This window comes from Rhinatrema bivittatum, chromosome 1 (assembly GCF_901001135.1).
Source record: "Rhinatrema bivittatum chromosome 1, aRhiBiv1.1, whole genome shotgun sequence".
NCBI classification, from domain to species: domain Eukaryota; kingdom Metazoa; phylum Chordata; class Amphibia; order Gymnophiona; family Rhinatrematidae; genus Rhinatrema; species Rhinatrema bivittatum.
Genome location: NC_042615.1, coordinates 763,335,812 through 763,359,090, shown reverse-complemented (window position 1 = coordinate 763,359,090; position 23,279 = coordinate 763,335,812). Strand labels below are relative to the sequence as shown.

Sequence of the window (23,279 nt, the reverse complement as noted above, 5' to 3'; positions counted from 1 at the left end):
TTTCGAGGATTTACAGTATTGTTTCACACGTATAGCTCACATTACCGAGAATGTTTATTTGAGAGAATTATAATTTAAATTCCTTTGGCAATTATTCTATTCACAACAAAGACCATACCAGGCTAGACTGTGTTCTTCACCTAGATGTCCTAAGAGTGAAGCCCCTACCAATGATTTCATACATGGATTCTGGAACTGCCCAAGAGTTATGTCTTTTTTGAAGGCCGTAAGAACCCGTTGCTCTTCTCTGCTGGGGGTTACTAATTCCAATGCTCCCAGAACTTGGTTATTTGGACTGTATAATATGGAATCCCATATTACCTATAAAAGCCAAAAATTCTTTTTAGATAAAGTGAACCTCATGGCTAAGAAAGCGATCTTAGCAGTATGGCTGAGGGGGAGACACCAAGTATGAAACAATGGGAAAATAGAATGATCAAAATGCTTACAATTGAGTGCATCTCAGCCAAATCCTTGCCACCACCTAAACATGAGGCTTTAATCAAAATATGGCAACCATTTATCAACAATTTGCCCCAAGTGATAAAGGATACCATAGCCTCATTGTGATGCAGCTGAGACTCCTATATAGTTAGTCACAAAGATTCACATTCTTCTTTTCTTTTTCATTATTTAAAAGCATGGGAACTCTAAGCTTGACTCTACTCATGCTTTATTCCTAGTCTACCCTATTCTCTCTATTCTTTAACTCCTTTCATCTGTTTAGGATGGGTAGGGGGGAGGGTGAAAGGTTTATGATGTGGTTTTATGCATAGTGTTCACCTGTTATTTCTATTCTGTATATTATTGATACATAACACAATTGTATTTGCAGTTAACTGTTGATGTATGTTTTGTGAAAACCCAATAAATAGATTTAAAAAATAGAATAAAAATCACAAAATATTTAGATAGACATTTTTAATGGGACACAACCAGAAGTCTTGCTTCACAAATCTCCTACATTTTTTGAAGGGATGAATAAACATGTGGAAAAAAGTGTACTGGTAGGTGTGTTATATTTGGATTTTCAGAAGGCATTCAACAAAGTCCCACATGAGAGACTTCTAAGAAAACTAAAAAGTCATGGGATAGGAGGTGATGTCCTTTTGTGGATTGCGAGCTGGTTAAAAGACAGGAAACAGAGAGAGTAGTATTAAATGGTCTGTTTTCACGCTGGAAAAAGGTAAACAGTGGCGTGCCTCAGGAAGCTGTATCTTGGACCGGTAATTTTTAATATATTTATAAATGATCTGGAAAAGGGTATGATGTGTGAGGTGATCAAATTTGTGGATGACACAAAGTTATGCAGAATAGTTAAATCTCGAGTGGATTGTGATAATTTACAGGAGGACCTTGTGAGACTGGAAAATTCGGCTTCCGAATGGCAAAAGAAATGTATTGAGTACAAGTGCAAAGTGATGCATATAAGGAAAAATAACCCTTTCTGTAGTTACACAATGTTAGGTTTTATCTTAGGAGTTACCACCCAGGAAAGATATCTAGGTGTCATAGTGGATAATACATTGATATCATCAGCTCAGTGTGCTATGGCGATTAAAAAAGCAAACAGAATGTTAGGAATTATCAGGAAGGGAATGGCGAATAAATCAGTGGATGTCATAATCCCTCTGTATCATTCCATGGTGAGACTGTATCTTGAATACTGTGCCCAATTCTGGTCACCACATCTCAAAAAAGATACAGTTGCACTGGAGAAAGTGCAGAGAAGGGCTACCAAAATGATAAGGGGCATAGAATGAATGTCCTATGAGGAAAGGCTAAGGAAGTTAAGGCTGTTCAGTTTGGAGGATATGATAGAGGTCTACAAAAGCATGAAAGGACTTGAACAAGTTAATGTAAATCAGATATTTACTCTCTCAGATAATAGAAGGACTAGGGGGGCATTCCATGAAGTTAGCAAGTAGCTCATTTAAAACAAATCAAAGAAAATTCCTTTTTCACTCAGTGCATAGTTAAGCTCTGGAATTCATTGCGAGAGAATGTGGTTACAGCAGTTAGTGTAACTGGATTTAAAAAAGGTTTGGATAAGTTCCTTGAGGAAAAATCCATAAACTGCTATTAATTAATAAGCAATAGTAGCTTGAGATTTATTTAATGTTTGGGTATTTGCCAAGTACTTGTGAATTGGATTGGCCACTGTTGTAAACAGGATACTGGGCTTGATAGACCCTTGATCTGATCCAGTATGGCATATCTTATGTTCTTATGTTCTAATGTTTGGGTATTTGCTAAGTACTTGTATCCTGAATTAGCCACCGTTAGAAACAGGATGCTGAGTTTGATAGACCCTCAGTCCAACACAGTATGCCCCATTGCATGCATGGAGTTGTAGTGCTGACATAGAACTTAATGGTCACACTATATTTGGTTATACTCCTGGCCTCCAGAGGAATACACTGCACAATACCATCCTCTTTACTCATAGACAATTTTAAGTTGCTGAACTTTATTCTCTTCCTGCAGGTCCAGGCTCTTCTTGGATGGCTACTTTCATTGTTTTCTTTATTTATGGTAATTGCACTGGCCTACATAATCAATGACTCCATTGATTCCTATTCTATTACTGCTGCAATCTATCAAGCTCTACACAGAACCCTTTGGGCAATGGGTGTCAGTTGGATCATTTTGGCATGTGCAGGAGGATATGGAGGTATGATCAACTCTGTCTTTGACATTTTCATTCAAAACTTGTTGACATTTCCATTCTTTATAAAGATGAAGTATCATAAAAGGCAAGACATAAAAAAAGAGTTAAAACCTTACTCTCCTTTTTAGATCTCTCTGATATAGTTTAATAAGTTTATGATGCTTTACTTAACATTAAAATTAATATTTAAAGAGCAATAAAAATAGGAATAAGAGTGTGGTCTTCACAAGTTCTAGTGGATCCATATCCCATGGAAGAGCAAAGTAGACACTAAGGGGGTCATTTTTTAAAGCTTTCACACGCGTGCGATAGCTAAATCGGGGCGGAGTTTTCTTCTGCGCAGCCATCCACACAAATAGTAGGTGGAAAGTAAAGATTTTTAATGTGTGTACTCGCACCTACTCATTGTCAAAGGGAAACAATGCAGGTTTCACCCTCTGAGAATCAGTGCGATCTACGCTGGCTAAAATAGCCCATATATCTTTAGAGATGTGCATTCTTTACAAAATGAAATGATACAAATACAAAGAATTTTTATTTTATTTACAATGAAATGGAATAGCACTGCCATACGTGGTAGAGTAGCCTAGTGGTTAGAGCAGCAGGCTGAAACTGAAAGAAGCCAAGGTTCAAATCCTGCTGGTGTGCCTTATGACCTTAGGAAGACTTTGCCTTAGGGGTCTGTTTATTAAGTATTTTTTGCATAGGCACAGAATGGGAGAAAATCTTTCATAAATGGGCCCCTTCTGGGGACAGGGAAATACAAACTGAACATGAATGAAAGTTGACTTGAGCTACCAGTGAAAAGGTGTGAGCTAAATTTAAAATATACTGTGTGTGTATATATATATACAGACACACATATATATATATATATATATATATATATATATACATATATATTAGGGATGTGCTATCGTTCAAGATGAATTAAATGTTAGCACACATTAACCCGAAATTCGGGTCCCCGAATTACAAAGGCCCGAACCACGGGAAATATGATATTTCCCGCAGCGGGCTGAAAATGAAGCCTGAACCAAAAGGTTCGGGCTTTGCTCAGCCCTAATATATATATATATATGTTTGTTTTTGCTTCGTTGCCATTAAAGTCTATCGGGGAAGCATTAAGCAGTGCATTTTTCTTTACTGAATTTCAGACAACTTTGAGCCAGAAGGGGAATAGCCAAGAAGCAGAACCAATCATTTGCAAGCAGATTTTCAACCAGTCTATTCCGGCTTGCCAGATTGTTTTTTTCTTTTCATCCAAAATTGAACCAGAAAGATAGGCTGTACAGCCTACATTTTTGCTCATGTGTGTAATTGATTTCAAAGATTCAACACACACACTATGAAACTCCTTGCTTCTCAGAGTTAAAAGTTCCAGGGAAAAGTTTATAAAAAAAAAAAAAGAATTAATGTGCTGTCAACCTATCACTGCTTCTACATACTGTTGTGCTGTGCAATGCTACTAAAAGCTGTTACTTTAAAAATGATAAAATTTATAAGCAGGGCTTTCAGTAGACACAGTCACTGTCAGACTACTGTAGTGTATGTTTTTAGGAAAGGTACACTGTCTGCCAGGGATTGTGTTTTCAGTGTTGTGTATCCCAGCCACAGCAGGCCCGCGACAGGCTCTACTCACACCCGATGCCCGGGTCCCGGACCTGGTCCCCTCCTCTTTGGCAGCAGTAGGCAGTCACCTACGCGCTCACATTCCTGCTACACTCCTAGGTTCCTCCAGCAGCTCCACGGCCTCCTCTGGTCCCAGTAGGGTCTCCCCACGTGCATCGAGGGGAGACGCCACCACCACGTAGTTTCAGTCTGTCTGCCTTAGGTGCGCGCCTGCCTTCCCTGACTTTAAACCTTCCCGTGGCCCCAGATGATGACATCTCCGGGCCCTGCTACTTAAGGCAGGCTCCGCCATCTGGTTTTTTCCTTGGCAATAGGTCTCCATGCTTCTAGTCGTGTGGTTAGTTGCTTCGTGTTCCTGTTCCAGTACCTGTCCTAGTTCCAGTTCTGCGTTTCTGTTCCAGTCCTTGTGCTTCAGTTCCAGCTTCCTGTTTCCAGTTTACCCTTTGGACTGATTCCCCGGATTGACCCTCGCTTGTTCCTGACCACATTTTCGACGGATTCTCTGGCTTGATCTTCACTTGTTCCTGACCATGCTTTGGACGGATTCCCTGGCTTTGACTCTTACTCAGACCTGACCTTGTCTCCAGCCACCTGCCCTGACTCCAGCTTGTACCTGACTTTGTCTCCAGCCACCTGCCCTGACTCCAGTTTTTTCCTGACCTTGTCTCCAGCCGCCTGCCCTGACTCCCACTTGTACCTGACTTTGCCTTCAGCTGACTATCTGTACTTGGCCTTTTTTAGGCTTTTGCCCACTTACAAGTCCAGGTTTAACGTGTTCCTGACTCCTAGCCTGATTCAGCCACTCCAGGATTCTGGTTCCAGGCACTGTCTTGAACCCATCTCCATTGGACCATGTGTGCTGCTTCCTGGCTCCCTGCCTAGAGCATCCTCCAAGGGATCAACCACACGGAGGCCTGCCTAAGACCACCCGGCCCTGGTACCCAAGGGCTCAACCTGCGGGGAATGAGGGCTGGAATTGGCAAAGCTCCAGTCGGCCTCCACTTCTCGTTCTGAACCACCTCCTGACGGTGCTAAGGGTCCACCTCTGCAACATTCAGTGTCTGCTCTGCATAGTGGCAGCTTACTTTCTGTTTGCAAAAGCAATATACAGAACAGCAGTAGAAAGAGTCTATTAGTCAATACATAGCAGCGTACTATATTCCTGACAATATTGACTTTGTATATTCACTCACTGAAGTGTGTACATTGTTGGGATTAGGGATGTGAATCGTTTTTGAACGATTAAAATTATCATCAGATAATTTTAAAATCGTCCAAAATCGTTAGTGCACGATACAATACAAATAAACCCGATTTATCGTCAGGGGCATTTGTAATGTAATATGGCGCGGGAAAACCGGCACACCAAAACAACCCTAAAACCCACCCCGACCCTTTAAAACAAATCCCCCACCCTCCTGAACCCCCCAAAAATGTTTTAAATTACCTGGGGTCCAGTGGGGGGGTCCCGGCGCGATCTCCCGCTCACTGGCCACGGCTGCGTTAAGAGAAATGGTGCCGGTGGCCCTTTGCCCTTATCATGTGACAGGGCAAAGGTAGCGCCGGCGCCATTTTGGTTCCTGGCTCCCGAAGTCACGCGTGCAGGAGATCGCTCCCGGACCCCCGCTGGACCCCCAGGGACTTTTGGCCAGCTTGGGGGGGCCTCCTGACCCCCACAAGACTTTCCAAAAGTCCAGCGGGGGTCCGGGAGCGACCTCCTGCACGCGGGCCATATTGCCAATATTCAAAATGGCGCCGGCGCTACCTTTGCCCTCACTATGTCATACGTCGCCCGTATGACATAGTGAGGGCAAAGGCATTGGGCAAGTGAAAGGATCAAGGCCCTGATCCACACACCAGGATGAAAACCTCTTCCACTTCACTTGGTAAGACTTCTGCATGGAAGGCTTACGCAAAGCTACCAAAACTTGCGAGACATTGTCCGAAAGGTTGAGGGACTGCAGCACTAGCCTTTCAACATCCAGGCCATGAGGGCTAATGACCGGAGGTTCAGGTGGCATAGCCTGCCCTGATCCTGTGTGATGAGGTCTGGTGAAGTGCCCAGGTGGTTGGGCTCCTGGACTGACAGGTTGCGGAGGATTGGAAACCAGACCTGTCGCAGCCAATGCGGGACTATGAGGATCATGGAGCCTCGGTATTGTTGTAGCTGTTCCGTCCGTCAGTGCTAGTCGGCTTTGCCCCATTTGCCTCACCTTGTTCACGGCTCCTCCCGCTGCCTTGGGGAAAATGGCTACCATCGCGTCTTCAAGCTGACCTCTCTGGTGTCCCTGGAAGGCTATGGTGCTGCCTCTCGCCATGCTCCTCCCAAGGGTTTACTAGGGTGCGTGTGCGCACGCCACCCACGTCTTTATTCCAGCAATGGCTTGAACTTCGGGGGCGTTCCCCTCTATTGATGTCACGCCATCTGGGTATATAGCCTGAACTTTATTGCTATCTCGTTGAGTTAGCAAAGGATTGGTTTCCACCGGTCTTAGCTACTCTGCCGCTTCCATGCTGCCGCTGGAAGCTCTCTCTCTCTCTGCCCTTCAGGGTATTGCTAACTTGGGTACCCGCTCCTCGGGGGCCCACTGCTTTATTTCAGGTGCCTTACAGGGATCAGGTACTCGCTCTTCGAGGGCCTGCTCTCCCTGCCTCAGTGCCAAGTACCAATTTCTTCAACCTGGTAGAATCGCATATCTACAGCAACCATCTAGTGAGTAATCTAACTCTCAATCTATCTCATCCACAGTAATGCTGTACTGGGAAACCTACACCATCGGGGTGAGAAGGCTTCCCTCTGCCGAGGGTCCCGAGACTGCTACATCCAGACTACCTCACTACTGCCACCTCTGGTGGCTCACTTCAAGCTGTTTAATAAAAGAACTAATTCTGTGTTTGTGTGTCTACGTTTAGCCCAGTGCTGTGGTGCCTCACAGGGCTCCTCCCCATGGGCATGGTCATCTACCACAGCACCCAAGAATCCACCCAAACATTGCTTAACCATAACAGTAGCTTCAGGAGAGTCTTGGCTATGAGCAGGATTGGAGGGTATGCATTCAGGAGACCTGCATTCCAGGAGTGGGTGAAGGCATCCACTGCTGGTCCCTTTCCTTCCTTGTGCAGGGAGCAGAAAACGGTCCCACCTTGTGGTTCTGCAAGGTCGCAAAGAGATCCACATCTGGCTGACCCCACTGGCAGAAGATCCTGTCCACTGCATAGGGGTTTAGAGACCACTCTTGGGGGTGGAATGTCTGACTAAGGTGGTCTGCCACCACATTCTCGGGCCCTGTCAGGTAGATGGCACAGGAGCATGGAATGTGACAGGGCCCAGGCCAAAATCTGTTCTGTGCGTGACCCTCATGGCCAGGCAGGCCATTGGGGTGATGTGTACCAACGAGGCCATGTGACCCAGCAACTTCAGGAATAGGCGGGCAGAGGCTATCTGCTGGTGACAGATGGACCTGGCTAGCCCATCCAAAGTGACGGAGCCATCTCGATCTTTAAACGGCCAAGCATGGGAAACCCGACTCAGATGCGAATTGATGACATCACATAGAAGCCCTATATAAAGCAAGGTCCTGCCCTCGCCTTGGCAGTCGGGTCGACACCTCAGTGTACTAGTTTGCCTGTTGCTTGTATCTGATCCTTGTTCCAGTGTCACCTTGTTCCAGCATCTCCTTGTTCCAGCATCACCAGTGTTCCTGTGTCCTTCCTGTGTCCTTACTCAGTAGTACCTTCTTGGACTGATCTTTGGTACTGACCTCGGCCTGTCTGACTTCTCTCTTTGTCTGCTGCCTGGAACTGACCACTGCCTGCCTGACCACTCTCTTCACCTGCTGCCTGGAACTGACCCTCACTTGCCTTGACTATACTCAGACTGACCTTGGTATTGACCCCTGCTTTGGCTGACCACTTCTGGATGGATATTCTGGCTTTGACCCTTGCGCTTCACTTGGACACTCTCTTCTGGCCTACCGTGACTACCAGACCAACCTGCTTGGATTCAACCCACGGCCATCACCAGACTAGACCCGCAGGCACTGCATGTCTCGCCCGGAGAACCTTCTTGAACTTTTACCTCCCTGAGGTCTCCGGAGCTTCCAGTTCGGGTCTGGTCCATCCTTTCAGCATCAGCTGCGCATCCTTGCTCGTGGTGGGCACACTCCTCCGCTACCACTCCGGTAGACCATCTGAGGCCCACCTAAGTCCAGGCGGTCCAGGTACCCAAGGGCTCAACCTGCGAAAACCCCAGACTGTTATTGGCGAAGCTCCAGCTAGCCTCTGTCTCCTCGTGTGCTCCGCCTCCTGGTGGCAGGCGCTCTCTGGGTCCGACCAGAGGGCCGTATCAATTCTGCACCAGGCCAAGGGTCAACCTCCAGTGCAACAGGGAGGGGATCGGAATTAAGTACTGGAGGGTCTGAGTGAACTTATCAAGGTTTGAGTGAACTAGTGGAGGTGTCAGCAAATTAGTAAGTATTTCCATAAGCAGAATACGCACATTCTTGATAAAATACATGCCTCCGTGTATAATTCAGAATTATTATATGCACATGTTGCAATTATCATGCGAATAAGTTAATCATGTACTTTTATAAAATGGGTAGACAAAGCAAGTGGTTTCCTGCCTTACAAATATGCACATGTACTGAAACATACATGCATACTTTTGGGGCAGAAATACATGGTACTTTATAAACTGGGCAGCTCCCACCACATGGTTTATAAAATACTGCTGTACTTTAGATACACCGACTTATCTGCATTTGTGCTGACTTATACAGACTGTTGAAAATTACCTTCCCTATGTTTAAGCCTCAACACCCTTAATAGCACACAAATTAGTATACTAGAAATGTTAGTAAATGTCTGAATAAACCTGAATATACAGATGCAGCGCACTGAAAACCTAATGCTGCTTCTCTCTTTCTAACAGGTTTTGTCAATCAGGTGCTTTCCTGGGATATATGGAATTTTTTGGCAAAAATAAGCTATGCCTGTTATTTGGTCCATCCAATTTATGTATTTACTTATTATGCAATTCAAGAAACTGCTTTCCACTACACAGACTTAAACTTGGTGAGTCACAGCCTTTGCTCTTGTATAGATAGGAAATCCACTAGACTTATTGCTGTCATATATATTTGCATTATGTATTCTGGCTCACTGAAGTACATTTTTGCTGGGGGTCGGATTCTGTAATATCATTATTGTGTCATGCATAAAGAGAATGCTAGTATGTTAATTGTAACTATGTAGAAGCTGAGCTCTAACAAATGCTCCTTTTGGATATTGTTTCTTTTTTATTATGGGCACTTTTATTTATTTATTTATTTTTTTACAGTGACCGTAAGCCACAATGTACCAAAGTGGAAATGTCAAATGTTCTGTAAATGTAAGCAATATTCATACAGTGGTTACGAATATGCATTCTCTGTAGACATTCATAATAAATTTCACAGGCAAATAAAGAGGAAATATATATCTTGCCTGGTGAGATATGGCAACATCACTTTCACTTTATTTTATATAATGCACCTTTTTACTTTTTTCGGAAATAAGACTTCTTTGGTTACAATGTACGATACTGCCCCTTCCTTGAGAGAATAATGCATTGCTTTTGACTGATTTTCCTTTCTAACACAAAGGAGATTGCATCCCTTTGCAGGGTACATCATTTGACTTTTTCCACATTTTTGCCAGCATACATTCTAGCAGTATACACAGGCTTTTTCACATGCTGCTTAAGAAGTCAAAGACAGGGTGCATGTTCTACTGAGGACATCATTTTTAGAAACTCCTCAACAGAAGTGTCACGTTGTGACGGTACCCACTGAACGACGGTATAGAAAAATGTTAAATAAATAAATAAATAAATAAATAAATAAATAACTGTCATGGATACCAGGCAATTTTATTTGGCCATTGAAAACTATATTCAGTTTCATGAACAAAATGTTAATGTTTTGTTAAAGCAGCCCAGAAATTCTAATAAACTTAACTAAACTGGTTGGATTGCAAGTGACTCTGGTGAGAACAGTAGAGGACACAGTTTTGTTAGACTGTGATATAGAGCATTATACCTTTACTGAGCATGAGGTATCCTTAATTTCATTTTTTCAGTTTGCAATGCATTCGCTTATTGACCTGAGAAGTAAATGTTACTGATGTATTTATTTTGTTTTTGCATTCACAGCATTTTTAGGAATTTTCATAAGCATCTCTAAAGTCACAATGCATTCCATAAGTAGAAGTACAGCAGTAAAGAAAGTGGAGATCGGTGTATAAGAAAGACCTTTATTGGAATTTGTCCGACTCTGGACGAGTTTTGCTCTTTTGTCAAGAGCTATGCCTGTTAGCAGGGTAGATGACACAAAGTTAAACACCCGCTCTGTCTATAGCATTTATGCTCAATTTATTCCTGTTGTGGTCTCCACCGCTTCCCCCCTATCCGCTCTGCACTGCGCTTACCTGCAGTGGTGGAAACGCCGCTCCCGCGGCTCTGCTGGCCTCCTAGGGCGTCCGCCATTACCGGCCCATCTTCCTGCCACCACGCGCGAGGACGCGCACTATGGACGCACAGCCGCCGGAAGTCTGGCCCCGCCCGGGCTAACGATGCCACGCCCCAAGCCTGATTTAACCGGCGTTCGGTTACCGTCTCATTGCCTTGCAACGAGTTTCGCTACTGGTTAGTAGTTCTGAGTTGCGCTTCGTTTGTTCCACGTTCCTGACTTGACTTCAGCCTGTACCTGACTTCGCTCCTGCCTGCCGCCTGCCTTTGACTTCAGCCTGTTCCTGACTTCATTTCTGCTCGCCGCCAGCCACCGACTACAGCCCGTGCCTGATCCCGCTCCTGTCTGCTGCCAGCCTTTGACCTGGGTTCGTCTTCGTTCCTGCTCACAGCGTGCTTCAGCTCACAGCACGCTACAGACTCCGTTCCTGCTCACAGTCTGTTCCAGTTCTCAGCACGCTACAGACTCTGTTCCTGCTCACCGCTTGCTTCAGCTCACAGCACGCCTCAGACTCCGTTCCTGCTCACAGTCTGTTCCAGTTCTAAGCACGTTACAGACTCCGTTCCTGCTCACCGCTTGCCTCAGCTCACAGCACGCCTCAGACTCCATTCCTGCTCACAGTCTGTTCCGGTTCTCAGCTCACTACAGACTCCGTTCCTGCTCACAGCTTGCTTCAACTCACAGCACGTTACAGACTTCGTTCCTGCTCATAGCTTGCTCCAGTCCTCAGCACGCTACAGCCTCTGGTTCTGCTCCAGTACACGTCCTACCCAACTAGCCCGCAGACTACTGCATTCCTATTGGACTACCTTATCATATTCTCTGCCCAGGCCTTCTTCTACTATAGAGACTCAGACTGTTCTCCTAAGTCCCAAGGTTCCAGGACCCTACGGGCTCCTCCTGGGGGGTTCCCGGGTGAATACCTCGGCCTGTGGCTCCCCCTCCCGACCTGCCCTACCATTGGGGTAGTTCGGCCCAAGGGTTCACTCCCGGACTGCAGCTTCCCAAACTGCAACAGTTTGCAAGGCCATGGACTCGGCGGAGTCCCCTAGTCTACAGGCTATTCCAGGGATGGCACAACGCCTTCAACAACAGCAACATTGCATCGATACTCTTGCTGCTACAGTGGACCAGTTGGTCTCTCGTTTTGAGGCTTCCAGTCGCCAAGGGCCTCCTGCACCGGCATCTGTTCCTAATACACAGCTGCCCGTTCCAAGCAGGTACGCTGGGGACAGTAAGACTTGCCGTGGGTTCCTGAACCAGTGTCAAGTACGGTTCACCCTGCTACCATCCCAGTTTCCTTCCGAGGCAGCCAAGGTGGCCTTCATCTTCTCTTTACTGGATGGTAAGGCCCTAGACTGGGCTTCACCCTTGTGGGAATGCTCCGATCCTCTGCTACAGAACCTCCAGGATTTCTTTCTTCAGTTCCGGCTAGCCTTTGATGATCCTGCGCGTCAGTCCACTGCGGCCTCGGAGCTCCTGCACCTCCGACAAGGCACGCGTCCGGTAGCAGAGTATATTATTAACTTTCGAACCCTGGCCATGGAGCTGGCGTGGCAGGACGATTGCTTGAAGGGAATCTTTCTCGAAGGCTTATCTGGTCGAATCAAAGATGAACTGGCAGGACGGGAACTCCCTGAGAATTTGAACGACTTAATGGACATTGCGGGTAAAATAGACCGCCGTCTTCAGCAGCGGGACAGAGAGAACCGTTCATCTAGTAAAAGTTTGCATCGCCTGCCGGTCTCCTCCAGGTCACCCCCGCTGAGGGCTTCTTCCGCTTCTACCCCTGCATCCGAACCAATGCAACTGGGCAGGTCACCACTTACCCCGGAAGAAAGGAACCGACGGCGCTCTCTGGGCCTCTGCCTATATTGTGGAGGCAAAGGACATTACCTGTCATCATGCACTGAGCGTCCGGGAAACGCTTGTGCCTAGGTTATACCGAGGAGCTACACCTAGGCGCTACCGGATCAGCTCCTCTCTGCACACTTCCTGTATCCCTCAAATACCCCGGTGGGGAAATCCAGATTCGGGCCTTCGTTGATTCTGGAGCCGAGGGAAACTTTATTGTGGCTGAGCTGGTGACACAACTTGCCCTGCCCACCGTACCGAAGGTTCCCCCTCTGCGGATCTCCTCGATCCGAGGGACTTTGCTTCCTGGGATTATCTCTTGTTCCACGGTACCAGTGACTTTGCAGACGGGTCTCTTTCACTCCGAAGAGATCTCTTTACTTGTCCTGGAACGAGCAGTGCATCCGCTGGTATTGGGACTTCCGTGGCTTCATCAGCACTCCCCCGTCATTAGATGGGATGATTTCCAATTAGTCAGCTGGGGTTCTGCCTGCTTTGAACGATGCCTACACCTCCCACATCCTCCTCAGTCTCTGCATCTCTGCTCCTCGCACCTTCTGCCTGAGCCCTACCAGAGTTTCCAAGATGTCTTCTCCAAAGAGATGGCGGAGATTCTTCCCGAACACAGGCCGTTCGACTGTCCCATTGACCTGATTCCAGGTACCACACCGCCCTGTGGCCGAGTGTACCCTCTGTCATTGCCCGAGACCAAGGCAATGTCCCAGTACATCTCGGAGAACCTTGCCAAGGGGTTCATCCGTCCATCCCGTTCACCGGCAGGTGCCGGATTCTTTTTCGTGGCAAAGAAGGATGGCTCGCTTTGGCCGTGTATTGATTACCGCGGTCTCAACGCCATCACCAAGCGGGACCGGTACCCTCTCCCGCTTATTCCAGAACTGCTGGATCGTCTCCAAGGGGCTCGCATCTTTACAAAGCTGAACCTTAGAGGGGCCTACAATCTTGTCCGCATACGTCCAGGGGACGAATGGAAGACGGCGTTCAACACCAGAGACGGGCATTACGAGTACCTCGTGATGCCCTTCGGGCTCTCTAATGCCCCCGCCGTCTTCCAGCACCTCATGAACGAGGTGCTCCGAGAGATGCTCCATTCCCACGTGATAGTCTATTTAGACGACGTACTCATATACTCTAAAGATATGGACTCTCACCACCAGCATGTCCGACATGTCCTCCAGGCCCTCCGAGCTAACCGTCTATACGCCAAATTGGAGAAATGTGTATTCGAGGCAGAGTCTCTGCCTTTCTTGGGCTACATTATCTCCGCCACCGGCTTCTGTATGGACCCCGAAAAAGTAGCGGCCATTACGAAATGGCCCCGGCCCTCGGGTCTTAAAGCCCTCCAATGGTTTCTGGGCTTTGCGAACTTTTATAGACATTTTATCCCACGATACTCTTACCGAGTGGCTCCCCTCACAGCCCTGACCCGAAAAGGAGCTGATGTTAAACACTGGCCTGATGCTGCGGTTGCAGCCTTCTCTGATCTCAAGGAGGCCTTCCTCTCAGACGTCTGCCTCCGGCACCCGGACCCCTCACGACCATTCATCGTGGAGGTCGATGCCTCCAGTATCGCGGTGGGAGCGGTCCTCAGTCAGCATTCCGACTCTGGACAACTCCTTCCTTGCTCGTACTTCTCCAGGAAGTTCTCGCCCGCTGAATGCAATTACTCCATCGGGGATAAAGAGCTTCTGGCAATAAAACTCGCCTTTGAAGAATGGAGACAGTGGCTCGAGGGCTCCTTGCACACCACTACCGTTTACACGGATCACAAAAATCTAGAATTCCTGACTCAGGCTCAACAATTGAACCCTCGCCAAGCCCGCTGGGCCTTGTTTTTCAGTCGGTTCGACTTTGTATTACAGTATCACCCTGCGGCCAAGAACCTCCGGGCAGATGCCCTGTCTCGCACCTCCTGAGCCAAAGAGGATCATGAGCCACCTCAATTCATCTTGGACCCTGCTAAGGTCCGTCTGTCTGCCATGACTATCCTCTCCCAAGACAGGACGGTGCTCTCGCGCTGGGACCAGTTGACCGCCCTACGTTGGGCTCACGACTCCTTGATCGGAGGACACGCTGGATGAGAAAGGACCCTGGAACTTGTTAACCAGTATTACTGGTGGCCTAACATCCGGCGTGATGTCGCTTCCTATGTAGCCTCATGCCCCAACTGTGCCCGCCAGAAGCCCAATCCCAGCTCCCCTTGCGGGCTCCTCCACCCGCTTCCGGTCCCCACCGAACCATGGACCCACATAGCTACGGACTTCGTAGTAGACTTACCTCCGTCTGATGGGCATATGGTCATCTGGGTCACGGTTGACCGTTTTTCGAAAATGGTCCATCTAATTCCTCTTCCGAAGCTTCCCTCTGCACCCGAGTTGGCCCATCTGTTTGCCCAACATATCTTCAAGCTCCATGGACTTCCTCAGGACATAGTGTCGGACAGAGGCCCTCAGTTTGTTGCCCGCTACTGGAAAGCGCTTTGCCGATGCTTTAAGGTAAAGCTCAGTTTCTCCACAGCCTTCCATCCTCAAAGCAACGGACAGACCGAGAGGATGAAAAGGACCTTGAAGGCATACCTCCGGGCCTTCATTAACGAGAGACAAGACAATTGGGCTGAACTCCTGCCTTGGGCCGAATTCGCATATAACAATCAAGTCCATGCTGCTACTGGCAAGTCTCCATTCCATCTGGTGTACGGAAAGCCCTTATGGCCTCCGCTGCCGTTGGAGGCTCCCAGTGCCTCACCCGCTGTTCAGGTAACAGCCCAGCAGCTCCAGACGTTGTGGCACATGACACAAAGACAGTTACTCCGCGCGGCCGCTAAGGCCAAACAGACGGCCGATCGCCATCGCCGACCAGCTCCCACGTACCAGCCTGGGGATAGAGTCTGGCTCAGCACTAAGAACCTGCACCTCCGACTTCCCTCTCGGAGATTTGCCCCGAAGTTCTGCGGACCATTCCGAATCGCTGAACGAGTGGGCCTGGTGTCCTATCAGCTAAGATTACCATCTTCCTTCTGGGTCCACAATGTCTTTCATGCATCGCTGCTCAAGCCTGTGGTCCTCTCCCGGTACCACCGCACACCTCCGGATCCTTCGGCCACGACCATCGATGATGATCCCACGTATCAAGTGCGGGAGGTCCTAGATATCCGCTTCCACAACCGTAGATGGGAATACCTACTGGCCTGGGAGGGCTATGGTGACGAAGATAACACCTGGGAACCCAGCCGCAATATCCTGGACAAAGACCTCTTGCATCAGTTCCACCGGGACCATCCAGAAAAACCCGGGCCTCTTAAGAGGGGCCGTAAAGGGGGGGGAGGGGTACTGTTGCAGTCTCCACCGCTTCCCCCCTATCCGCTCTGCACTGCGCTTACCTGCAGTGGTGAAAACGCCACTCCCGCGGCTCTGCCGGCCTCCTAGGGCATCCGCCATTACCGGCCCATCTTCCTGCCACGACGCGCACTATGGACGCACAGCCGCCGGAAGTCTGGCCCCGCCCAGGCTAATGACGCCACGCCCCAAGCCTGATTTAACCGGCGTTCGGTTACCGTCTCATTGCCTTGCAACGAGGTTCGCTACTGGTTAGTAGTTCTGAGTTGTGCTTCGTTTGTTCCACGTTCCTGACTTGACTTCAGCCTGTTCCTGACTTCGCTCCTGCCTGCCGCCTGCCTTTTTCAGCCTGTATCTGACTTCGCTCCTGCCTGCCGCCTGCCTTTGACTTCAGCCTGTACCTGACTTCGTTCCTGCCTGCCGCCTGCCTTTTACTTTAGCCTGTTCCTGACTTCATTTCTGCTCGCCGCCAGCCACCGACTACAGCCCGTGCCTGATCCCGCTCCTGTCTGCTGCCAGCCTTTGACCTGGGTTCGTCTTCGTTCCTGCTCACAGCTTGCTTCAGCTCACAGCACGCTACAGACTCCGTTCCTGCTCACAGTTTGTTCCAGTTCTCAGCACGCTACAGACTCCATTCCTGCTCACCGCTTGCTTCAGCTCACAGCACGCCTCAGACTCCGTTCCTGCTCACAGTCTGTTCCAGTTCTGAGCACGTTACAGACTCCGTTCCTGCTCACCGCTTGCCTCAGCTCACAGCACGCCTCAGACTCCATTCCTGCTCACAGTCTGTTCCGGTTCTCAGCTCACTATAGACTCCGTTCCTGCTCACAGCTTGCTTCAACTCACAGCATGCTACAGACTTCGTTCCTGCTCATAGCTTGCTCCAGTCCTCAGCACGCTACAGCCTCTGGTTCTGCTCACAGTCTGCTCCAGTACACGTCCGACCCAACTAGCCCGCAGACTACCACATTCCTATTGGACTACCTTATCATATTCTCTGCCCAGGCCTTCTTCTACTATAGAGAATCAGACTGTTCTCCTAAGTCCCAAGGTTCCAGGACCCTACGGGCTCCTCCTGGGGGGTTCCTGGTTCCCGGGTGAATACCTTGGCCTGTGGCTCCGCCTCCCGACCTGCCCTACTATTGGGGTAGTTCGGCCCAAGGGTTCACTCCCGGACTGCAGTTTCCCAAACTGCAACAATTCCTTCTTAATTATGGACTTGCCTGTGTGATCCGGATTGTGTCAAAGCATTGTCCAACACGGAGTATTATAATCACAGTCCTTTATTTATATCCCCAGCATTTGAATGCGTTAGTATTTCATTTAATCGTTTAGAAAACACTGCGGTGTGTGTTCAAAAAGTGCTACCGCTGTGACGTTACCACAAGTAGAAGACCATTATACTTGTGTCACATCTGGTATTCACTTAACAAAATGGATTAGCTGATAAAACAGGCCTATGCTGGCTGCAGCGCATGGCTCAACATGTGATTGGACGCGTGTTTTGGACACGCTTATGTAAATCCAACCAAGCGCATAGCTAATAGCGTGCATCACATGTAAATCCATGTTGATGATGCTATTAGCTATTTCTCCCGATGCAAAAAAAAATGTGCACCCAGCACGCACATTTTTAGCCTAAAAAATTAGCACCTGCCTTGGAGCATGTGTTGATTCTTGAGGAGCCCAAAAAGATTACAGAAAAGCAGAAAATAACACCTTTTCTGTAGTTCCTCCGACTTAATATTGTGGTGATATTAAGTTGGAAGAACTGAAAAAGGATATCCCTAAAAAAAATGCTTAAAAATTGTGCTGGAAATCAAGTTAGGAAAATGGACACTCAATTGACAAGTGTCCATTTTCCTAACCCATGGCTGTGCACAGGTTAGGAAAATGGACATTCATAAAATTGACGTCCATTTTCCTAACCTCTGACAGTCACCTCTTCTGGATGACCGCTGCCGAGGAGGTGTTAGGGATGCATAATTTCCCCTAGTGCCTCCTTTTTACCATGGCAGCCCATTTAAATATTAAATTGGGCGTCCGGGAGAGGTAGATCGGCATGCATTAAAAGAGCGGGCGCTCAATCATGAGCACCCGTTTAATGCTCGCCGATATTGCATCGGCCTAAAAGAAGATTATGTAGTTTGTTATGTTAGGTTCTTATGGCTTGGATTGGCCACTGTTGGAAACAGGATGCTGGGATTCATGGACCCTTGGTCTGACCCAGTAAAGCATGTTCTTATGTTATTATTTCCTGCCAGCAAAGAGGGGCCAGATGCAGCTTTAACCAATCATTTGTTTCTTTAACAGTTCTACCAATTTTGTGGACACAGTGTTCTGGCATTCATCACTGGATTTGTATTTTCAGTCATAATTGAGAAGCCATTTCAATTAATTTTTCACATTTAAATTTCATGAAACAGGTAAGAGGTTGCATTTTGGTTTCCCTTCTTTTTTCGTGTATCTTTTTTTGTGTTACCTTCTTTTTGGGTAGTGGTTTTATTGTTCTGTTTTATTTGTATATTTGTTATTTTAGGTCTTCATTTAGTCTATGTACATTTTTTTTTTAATTGTATTTATTGGTATTTTTGATAACAAAACAGAACATTTCTTATCAGACAACAGTAACAACATCTGGGAACTTAAAACAACCTCCCCACCCATATCCTTCTCCAGGGAGAGGCTAAATTTATTAGTGAGTTACAGAGTCTAGTGCATGACCGAAGAACTAAATTGAGGGAGAATAGCTGACGTGGCGGCTACGGTAGCAGGTGAAAATCAATAATGTTTGACAGCAGTAATGTCTTCATCCAGGAACAAGTGCCATGGGTTGGGTATAGGGCCAATGTGTGGGTCCAAATAAGCTGTGAACTCCGCCCAAGTTTGAGAGGTATGTACAAACTTCCTTGGCGTAGCTGCCGTAAGAAGGGCATGCTCCATGGAACATAGATTCACCAGCCGTTTGAACCAACGTTCGTAGCTAGGGCGGTGTGGCTGTAACCAGCTGGCCAAAATTATCCTTTTCCCCACAAGCCCGGCTTTTGCCACAAATTGCTTCCAGGAGGTGGATAACGTTACTGGAGACAGGGCGTCTGTGCCAAATAGCCAGAGATTTGGGTGGAATGGCAATTTGGTTTTCAGAAAAGTTGAACAGGCTGCACAGACTTGTCTCCAAAATTGAATTACCACTCTACAATCCCAAAAACAGTAGAAATAAGAGGCCTGCTCTTCTGCACACTTAGGACATTGGGAGGACTGCGTAATTTTCATTTGTTTGGCCCGTATAGGCATAATGTAGCATTGCCAAAGAAATTTGTACTGTGTCTCTCGCAATATAATATTGTCTGATACCACAGGTAAGTCAAGGAAACATTGTTTAAATTCAGGGAATGTAAGAGAGAAGAGAACCCAGGGTTTCCATTTATCATAAATAGAATCTATAGTCTGCGGGTCTACAAGGCTGAGAGACTCTTTATAGTAGTAAGAAATGGTGGGTTGCCTCTTCTTCCCCACCTGGAGTATGTCTCTTAATTTATGAACTGCTGGAGTGTCGGCAAGATGAGGCTTCATGGACCGAATAAAATGTGTTACTTGATGGTATGCATAAATGTCGGAGTCTGGTAAAGGAAAGCACTGCTGGAGTGAATCAAAGGAAAGCAAAGCTCCAGTCGCCCCATCATATAGATCGAAAATACATGTAAGTCCTAATTGTCCCCAGCGGCAAAAATTACTCCCCTCGCGCCCCGGAGGGAACAAATCATGGCCAGCAATAGTAATATATGAGGTGAGGGTGCTCCGCACTTGTCCCAGTTTGCAGAAAATTTTCCAAGCCTTCTGACAGGTACCCAGCAGAGGTTGCGGTTTGAGGCGGGAGGGGAGCAAGTGCGCATCTAGTTGTATTAGTGGGTTTAGGGAGGGTACTCCAAACCATTCTAAGTGATAGGGATGTGGGGGAAAAGTCGCCGTCGAAAAAATCCAATCTTTTACATATCTTAAACTACAGGCAAGGTTATACAGGGACAAGTTCGGGCAGCCCAAGCCTCCCCACTCCAGAGGGCTGGCAAGAATTTCCATGGGTAAGCGAGCTTTCTTGCCACGCCACAAGAACAAACGAAGGGCATGATTTATCGTGTTATGGTCCCTGTTTGTGATCCAAAGGGGGGCCATCTGAATAATGTATAACCATTTGGGAAGAAGTATAATTTTAAAAAGTTGGATACGCCCAACCAGTGATAGAGGGAGAGAAGCCCACCCCCCGCAAAGTGCCCACTGTGTGCGCCAACAGGGGTTGTACATTAGCTTTGTACAGATTGTTCAGGCGTACAGGGATGCGTATGCCAAGGTATTTGAGGTTATCGGACACCCATCAAAGTGAAAAGTCCCCTGACCAAGCCGTACGCATATTCCCTGTGATATCTATAGCTTCAGACTTATCTTGGTTGATCCGCAGTTCTGCAAAGCAACCAAATGCTTGCAAAATATCTAGTACCACCGGTAGCGAGCGTTGAGGTTGCGTCACAAACACTAATAGATCGTCTGCTAAAGCAGCTATTTTAAATATGTGGTGGGGACCCCCGAAGCCCTTCACATCTCTACATGTGTCTATTTTCCGCAGTAAAGGATCAATGGACAGTATATACAATAATGGAGAAAGTGGGCACCCCTGACGAACGCCTCTCTGAAGTGCAACCTTACCGGACAAACAGCCGTTCGCGAGAATATAGGAAGATGGGTTATCATATAATAGAGAGATATATTGGAGAAAGTCTCCTCAAAGACCATATCGTTGCAAAACGGAGAATAAGTAAGGCCATGCCACCTGATCGAAGGCTTTCTCCAAATCAAATCCTATGGCCAATGCTGGGATCCTCCCACATGTGATGTGATCCTCCCACATGTGATGTGGGATCCTCCCACATCACACCTACCCTCAAAGAACTCCACTGGCTACCCATCACACAAAGAATCCATTACAAAACACTCACCCTCATGCACAAAAAAATACACAACAACAAAATGAACTGGCTAAACAACGCAATACATCCACACCCCACACAAAGAACCCTCAGATCCACCAACACTGGCCTCCTAGCCATCCCCAATCTCAAATCTGCACACCTCAACGCAACCCGCAAACGAGCCATAACAATAGCGGGACCCACCCTATGGAACACCCTCCCCACCTGTCTCAGAAATGAACCATCACAGCAAACCTTCAAAAAACACCTAAAAACATGGCTGTTTTTAAAAGCTTTCCCACCCGACCCTTAACCTGCCCGAACGCAACCCACTCCATCCCATACTCAAGTCCTCTCACCCCCCTGAATCCCTCACTCCGCTACTTCCTCCCACCCCACCTTCCCCCCTCCCTTCCCTCATCCCCCCCACCTCTATTCCTTAATTACCTACCCAACAAGTCCCTTATCCCATTTCTATTTTATCAACAACACATTCATGTACATATGTTATTTTCTATAACCTTTTGTTATATCCTATAACCTTTTGTTCCATGTACCACTGTTATAATATGTTATAATTGTTTTTTGTAAAATAGGGCGGACTACGCCCTATTCCCTTGGTTATCTGGAAACCGATGTGATATCTCGATTGAATGTCGGTATATAAAAAAAATAAATAATAATAATAATAATGTCTTGGGTTTGGCAGATGGTCATAGTGGTAAGTAGTTTGATGACATTAACCTGAGGTTTGCAGTCTCGGACAAATCCCGTTTGGTGTGAAGAGATAAGATGGGGAAGAAATATACTGAGGCGTTCCGCTAGAACCTTAGCCAAGATTTTTTGGTCACAGTTCAGTAGTGATAAAGGCCTATATGAGGAAGGGTTAGCCAGATCTTTACCCGGCTTAGGAAGAACTATAATGTGTGCCTCTTTAAAGAGGGAAGAAAAACTTTGCCGTGTAAGTCCATCAGTGAAATATTGTGTCAATGGTGTTCTGATATATTGAAGGAGGATCTTGTAAAAGTCATATGAAAACCTATCGGTTCCTGGGGATTTTCCGGTCGATGCTGACGAGATTACTTGGGACACTTCGTAAAGTTGTAGTGGACGGTTCAGAAATTCGAGTTGTGAAGCCGACAGTGTCGGAAGGTTTAAGACCCTGAAAAAGAGTTCCTCCTCCTTGCGGCCCTCTCAAGATTCAGAGGTATACAAATTAGTATAAAAGTGCCGAAATACCTCGCAGATTTCAGACAATGTTGGCAATGCCCCCGGAAGGCGTGTTCAGAGCAGCAATAACAGAGTTGGGTTTATTAACTTTAGCTAGGCTAGCTAGTAAGCGGCTGGGTTTGTTCCCAAATTTAAATAGATTTTGCTGTCCCTTTTGTAGATAATATTTAGTCCTGAGATCTAAAAGGGTATTCAAACGGCCCAAGACGCTATAGAAATCTGACCTATTTCCCTCCGTATTATGTTCTGTTAATGCTGACTTTGCCTGACGAAGTTGCGTTTCAAGGTGGAGTATATTCTGATTTAATTGTTTATTGCGAAAGTGAACATACGCGATCATTTTGCCCCTGCGTACTGCTTTCCCAGCCTCCCAGAAAAGTTCGGGTTGACCCACGTGTTGGTGATTTTGTTTTGCGTATTCGGCCCATTTGGCTTTCAAAAAAGTTTGAAAGCAGGTGTTGTCTTTGAGATAAGCAGGAAACCTCCAAAGGCGCGTTGAGTGTAGGGACTTCTGAAAAGAGAGAGTGATAGACACCGGTGAGTGATCAGAGATGGCGTGGGTTTTGATGGCCGCGGTAGCTACCTGAAAGAATTGTTTCTGAGACAGGAGAATATAATCGATATGGGATAACGAACTGTGGGCTCTCGAAATGTGGGTAAAGTCTCGTTCATTGGAGTGTAACATGCGCCACACATCTAGAAGTTGTAATTGATGGCATAAATAGGCAACCCCTTTCCTCTTTCCTAGGGTTTGCGTTTGGGCGGGACTCCTATCCAGGGAAGGATCATGAATGCAGTTGAAATCACCTGTAACATATAGGGTTCCCTGGGTATGTGTATGAAGCTGATTACTCAGGGTCTCGAAGAACGAGTGATTATACTCGTTTGGGGCATACACGTTGCATATTGTAACGGACCTCTGATTCCAAATCCCCTGTAAAATTATAAATCGGCCTCCCGGGTCAAGGATAGTATGTGAGACTGTGAAATTAAGAGACTTGTGAATCAGGATTGCCACTCCTGCCTTTCTGTGGACCGCTGGGGCGTATATACATGTGCCCACCCATTC

General features: G+C 47.0%; 1 protein-coding gene across 1 annotated transcript in view; it reads left to right on the top strand.

The window, feature by feature from the left end:
• Window positions 1–23,279, top strand: part of LOC115082261 (O-acyltransferase like protein-like) — an 80,730-nt gene that overhangs the window by 43,571 nt on the left and 13,880 nt on the right. The window contains exons 5-7 of the mRNA XM_029586511.1: window positions 2,488–2,674; window positions 9,237–9,379; window positions 18,333–18,445. Coding sequence (XP_029442371.1) covers window positions 2,488–2,674; window positions 9,237–9,379; window positions 18,333–18,431 — 429 coding nt within the window. The 3' untranslated portion in view covers window positions 18,432–18,445. The remainder of the gene's footprint in view (window positions 1–2,487; window positions 2,675–9,236; window positions 9,380–18,332; window positions 18,446–23,279) is intronic.